This window comes from Rhinolophus hipposideros (genome assembly GCF_964194185.1).
Source record: "Rhinolophus hipposideros genome assembly, chromosome: 1".
Lineage (NCBI taxonomy): Eukaryota > Metazoa > Chordata > Mammalia > Chiroptera > Rhinolophidae > Rhinolophus > Rhinolophus hipposideros.
The window spans coordinates 50783353-50789575 of NC_138047.1; the positions used below are offsets into that span (position 1 = coordinate 50783353).

At 37.1% G+C, this 6223-nt stretch overlaps 1 protein-coding gene across 1 annotated transcript; it reads right to left on the minus strand.

The window, feature by feature from the left end:
* Positions 1-288: 288 nt before the first annotated feature.
* LOC308496659 (ankyrin repeat domain-containing protein 13C-like) lies at positions 289-2027 on the minus strand (the record flags this gene model as incomplete). Its single annotated transcript, XM_081046207.1, is given in 4 exon segments — positions 289-802; positions 804-1289; positions 1291-1413; positions 1415-2027. Coding segments are annotated over 4 exon segments (1590 nt in total). The 5' UTR covers positions 1882-2027.
* Positions 2028-6223: the final 4196 nt, after the last annotated feature.

Consider the following 6223-nt stretch of genomic DNA (forward strand, 5'->3'; position numbering starts at 1 on the left):
AATCACAGCACTCATAGCTGTTTTACATAAGAAGTACTTAGGGTCATTAAGGTGTCAATATATTACACTATAATATGTATATTTTTAAAAAGACTGAAAATGTCACATCAGGAAACTTGCTGAAATTCTCATTCGAGGTCCATTTCACTATATCGTATTACTGATGTGTCGATTCAGTGTTATTCCCTTTTCTTCACTGAAAGCATCTGTCCCTCCTATTTGAATTAATTCTGCAGTCTCTACATTCTCTTGTTTTGCTTGGTGAGATTGCATTGAGTTCCGTGTCAGTCACAGATCAGGAAAACAGCTCGGGTCTTCCTTGTAGTCGTCAGGTATAGTAAAGATGGAGCCATCAAATTCATCATATCGAAACTCCTGAAAAGTCACAGTGGCTGTGATCATAGGAAACACGGGTGTATCTAGTTTTGCAGGAAAGCCTGGAGGAAGCTTCATCTGAACAAATTCTCTAAGCTTGTTAAAGTGCTTAAAAGAAGCTATTACTTCCACAACATTCAATAATAACTCAATTCTCAAAGGAAATTCCTGGCTCATGGCTATCGTGGCTTTAAATGTTTTCTTACTCTCTTTGCACATCAGTTCTCTACCCAGATGAGGTGCTTTTCCATTTTCAGCAGATATATATTCTTCCCAGGTAATGATGTTCTGAAGAGGAGGCGTAAGGAACTGTCTTCGAACTGGCTCAAAATTCTGTTCGATTATGTTTCCACCTTTACTCAAACTCTCCATAATGGCCTTATTTCGAAAAATATCTTCTTCACTGAGATGTTCTAAAACAAGTCCATTCACCAGATAAAACAAGTCCATTCACCAGATAAAAATCTGCCAAAATGTTTCCCACTCTTTCTGTTTTATCTTCCCGAAAAAGCCATCCTGTTTGGGCACATGTGAAAGAAATTGATTTGGTTGATAAAGTTGCAGAGTAAATATCACTACTCATTAAAATGTCAACCTCTTCTTCTGTTTCCAGCTCTGATTCCTCGTGGTGTATTCGCTGATAAACCTTTTGTTCATTGTCTAATACTACAAAAGATTCAGAGGGTGCTGCTTCCCCATTGAAAATGAAGCTTAAATGCCCTCGTTGGTACTTCATGTCAGTAAAGTGTATGAGAGTAGTGTCACGCCTGATATTGATACCTCGTTTGTATATTTTACATGCCTCAGAAGGCAGAATTCGGGAAAGTAAAGGCACCCAGCTTTGAAAATCCCAGTGAAGTTCTAGATAAAAGTCACCTAGCTCTTTCAAGGCTTTTAATAATCGAGGTCGTTTTCTCAACACTTTCCCTGGGTTGCTGCCTAAGCTTCCTTAAAAGAGCTATCATCATCTGTCTATCTCCATGGCTGATGGCTTCCGCCAGCGGGCTCCATCCCTGAGCATTTTTCACCTTTACTGGAGGCACATTCTTTATTTCCTAACATCACAGCAAGATGTAAAGGAGTGTTTCCGTGATTATCCTTCTGCCCGATGTTGTGCGTGCGGATGAGAGAAGAGAGCCTCCTCCCATGCCCCTTGAAGACGCACTCGTGCACGGGGTAGTGGGCGGGGCAGCTGCCGCCCTCTGCGACGACAGCAGTGGGATTGGCGCCCCCTAGAAGAGTCTGGGGCTGGGAGGTGGTGGTTACGGAGGAATTACGCAGCGGCAGGGCCGGGGCGGTCTTCAGGGGCAGCCGGTGGTGATGGTTACTGAAGACCTTATGACAGGCTCTGCCGACCTTGCCTCTGCCGCCGGTGCCGGCCCTGCCTCCGGGAAAGGTGCCGCCGAGGGCAGCCGCCGCTTCTTCATCCCCGGGCTCCAGCAGGTCCCCTTCTTCTTTGCTGGGCTTGTGGTCCCTCCGCAGTGAGCGGATCTTCTCCCCGGTCATCGCCGCCAGGGGCAGAGAAGGGATCCGGGAGGCTCACCGCCCGCGACGGAACTGGCGCTGCGGCGGCACGAGGCGACCTAAGCGGTGGCCAGGAGACTCCTTCGCAGCGCGAACTCCCACAGAGCCCCCGAGCCCGGAACATTCGCATCTCCCGGAGGAAGAGCGGGCTCTTGTGTAGGCACGAAAGGACGCGCGCTCGCTGGGGGGCGCTAGAGCTCCGGGGCGCACGACGGCAGGACCCGGGTCGCCGCCGCCGCCGCCACCGCCGCCGAGCGGCCGCCACTGCCTCACCCCGAAAAACAGGGCACGGCCATCTTTTCGAAAAAAGTTTTAACAAATAAATTTAAAGAAATTTTGCGGTGAATTACAGAAATTACATCACAAATATTTGTTCGTTATACAATAACAATAAATACAGTAATGAGAAAAATTGAAGTGATTCTTCATTGGATTTAAACTTATCTTTTGTGTGTTTGTTTATGTATTAGTTTACTGAAATCTTAATTTCTTGTTAGACTGGGTAGAGATTATTTTCGTTTTACAAAACAATCTGTTATTTAGAATTATTCACTGTCTTCCCCAAGCTCTAATTATTACTTTAACATTGTTTTGTAAAATCCAACATCAACATTGTCTTAAAGACGTTTTATTTTTCTAACGTGACAAGTAAGTAGCAAAGTAGAGACCTGACCCCAGGAAGCTGAGAGTTTATTTTAAACAATGTAAGATTTGGATTCAGAAGTCCTATTTCTGCCATGAGCCTCTTATACTTGGCTTTTCTGGGCTTCATATGTCTTTGATATAAATGAGATTCTGAGATAATAGTATAGAACCAATAGAGAAAACTAACCAATTCAGGCTGCTCGTTTAAATGATAATGCATTAAAAATATATTAACTATGAACAGAACTATTCAGTTTGTGTTTAAATGTATGTTAAGAGTCTTCTTAACAGACATCTTTAAAATTTGAGTTTATGTTACCACTCAATCATTTGGTTAATTCTTTAAGTACTAACGTTAAGAAATAATAGAAGAAGAGAACTTAGTTCCAGAAGAGAAATATGAGCAGTCTTCTATGCTAATGCACATACAAAAAAAGCTTAGCAGTCAGAGATTCTGCAGAAGTAAGATTTGTAGGATAATTAAAAATAGCAGGATGGCATTTTGAGGTGCAAATCTATAAAGTTTACAGTGCTATTATGAAGCCACCTGGAGGTGACAGAAAATCCTCAATCCTATTTTTGAGAGATTTAGTTTTAAAATGATTTTTTTCAAAAGTTGTTCTTTAGTAAACACACAATGTGATATATAGATGATGTATTACAGAATTGTACACCTGAAATCTATGTAACTTTACAAACAATCGTCACCACAACAAACGTTAATTTTTAAAAAAAGTAGCTCTTTAGTTTTCTAAAGCTCTTTTGCTAAAAAAATTATTTGAGTAAATCTAGATTTCAATTAGATCCACGTATTCTAGTTGTAGGAAGTAGTAGCATCTTCTGATGACTACTAAACTATCAGTAAAAATAAGAATACCTAAGAATGTTCCATCAACATTTGCAGAAATGAGTATTTATCATTGATTGAGCAAACACAAATGTTATTTTGGGGTAATATGTGGCAGAGATGAATGACAATTTTTATTCATTTAGACACTCATTTAACAAATATTTAATTGCCTACTCAGATACTAATAGTGTGATATTATACTTTATATATATACACACACGCACACACACACACACATATATATATATATATATATATACACACGCACACACATATATATGTATACACACACACAGACATGCATATATATGCTATCTATTTGGTTACAGATAACTAAAGTATGTATATATATAGATATATATAAATCCATAGGTAGATATCTCATATATATACATATGCTATTTACTTGGTTAAAGATAACTAAAATTACCTACAAATAGCTACTCTGCACCAGGCCAAAATGCACATGCATTTACAGGATTATAAATTTTGGAGCTAATCTGTTACTTTGTTTTTCTGAATAAGTTTGACTGGAAAAATCCAATTTTCTGTGTTCTTTCATCACTCATATCACAGCCCACTACTACCATGTTTGGCAGGATAGTCAAAAAGACAGAGCAGAATAAAAGAAAGATGCCATCTAGTCTATGTTTTGTGATACTTACCTTCCTAATTGACATTTGTTGAGATGGTTGCAATTCCTAACTGTTAAGCTTTTTTCACTGTGTTTCTGAGTAATAAAACTACATAACTATTTTTTTTCTTTCTACAATAAATAAATTTGAAGCACAATCTTATATGTGTAGTCTATTCAAATTTTGCATACTGACAGATTAAGTTGACATAACCATTCCTTTCACCACTTCCTTTTCCCAGTTTGGGTAATACTGAGTCAACTTTATACAAGAGGTTCTTTGAGGTCAACTAATTCTAATTTAGTGCATCACATTTCATATCCTAAAAATATATGGTCCACAAACATATGGTCAGCTGGGCTGTTTTGAACTATTTAACAGTTCTCTGATTTGTTCCTGATTGAATTTCCTATAGTACCTAAACTTTCTCCAGGGTACTCATGTTTCTTGAGTCCATAGAAGCCAGAAGATAACCCCTCAATGTTACTACAAAACAATAGTAGTAACAAGCAATGAGAACATAAATGATGTAAGGCTCTCCATTAGTGGTGTCTCCAATGACTTTCATTCAACAAATATTTAACTGAATGACTTGTCTATGGAGCGCCTGACTGGCAAGCACTATTCTGGATCCTGAAGACGCAGCAGGAAACAAGAGAAAAAATCCATGCCTTCATGGAGCTTACATTATAATTGGGAATGGCAAAGAAGAAATACACAAATAATACATATACCTCAGGTGGTGATAAGTGCTCTAAAGAAGTAGAAGGCTGAAAGGGTAAGGGCACAGATGATGTTTTAAGCAAGAAACTTCAGAACATCTTCTCTGGTAAAGTGACATTTAAGAAAAAATATAAATTAAGTATGGGAGTGAGCATAGAGGAAGAAAATCCTAAGTAGGAAGAATAGCAACAGCAAATTAATTGCAAAAAATATGTATGTTTGGGGAATTTTGAAAAAAACCAGCTTGTTAGAGAAGAAGGCAAGAAGTGGATAGAAAGAAACTATGTGGATAGAAAAGTCACAAAGGGGTGTGCAAATTATTAAAGATCCATGGGTCAAGTTTAGACTTTGGTTTCAGGTGGAAGCCATTCAAAAAGGATATGATCTTTATTTATATTTGAGAAGGAAGCAAGGGATGAAGAAATGATACTTTCTTTACTTTGACCTTACATAAACCTCTGGGCCATTGACCTTTCCATATCCTTTATTTTCTTTGATCATTTTAAATTTTATTTTATTCTAATTCAGGATTTCATGTTTATCACTTAGTACATACTTAAAATAACTAAAATAACTCTTGTGAATCTCTGGCTTTAAGTAAACCTACTTGCTAAAAATCTCAATCCTAGAAAGTCCTTAAATTTACTTACACTGTTGTCATACCAAACACACTCAATTCTACAGGAAAAAAAAAAAGTTTCTTTGTTTCCTAGACATAGAATACAATACTCCTTACAAAATCATTTTTCTCATTCTTGCATGTACTCTAACGCCTTTCCTTCAGTAAACAATAAAAAAATAACATTAATTTCTGAAACTTCTTAATCCTTAGTCAATGCTAGAATATAATCACCTATTTTGTAAGAAAATTGAGTACATTTGGCATAATTGCTTTCAACTTCCCACACTCACTTTTCTGTAAATTGATGTATATCTGATCAGATTTCTACCTTATTCTCTCCTGTTTTATAATTTCAGGTGACTCTCATATTTTCCAAAGATGTTTTATTACTGTGCCTTTTTTTTAGATGGTATATGTATTTTTTTTGTTTAGATTCTCTTTATCTCAGAAATTTTTGTAGTTTTCAGTGCTCAGTTTTTGCACTACTTTTGTTAAAACTATTAAGTGTTCTATTATTTATTGTGCTATTATGAATAGAATTGTTTCTTTAATTTCATATTCAGATTGTTGACTATATGTAAAAATACAAATTTTTGTACATTGATCTTGTATTTTGAAACCTTACTATACTCAGTTATTATAGATTCTAAATTGTTTTGTTGAGTCCTTAGAAGTTTTTTTCTACACATAAGGTTATGACATCTGTAAATACAGTTTTGCTTTTTCCTTTCTATTTCATATATCTTTCATTTAATTCTCAGGCTTGGCTGTACTAGCTACAGCTTCCAGGAAAATGGTGAATAGTCGTGGTAAGAGCAGATATTCTGGTTTTATTCCTAATGTTAGTTG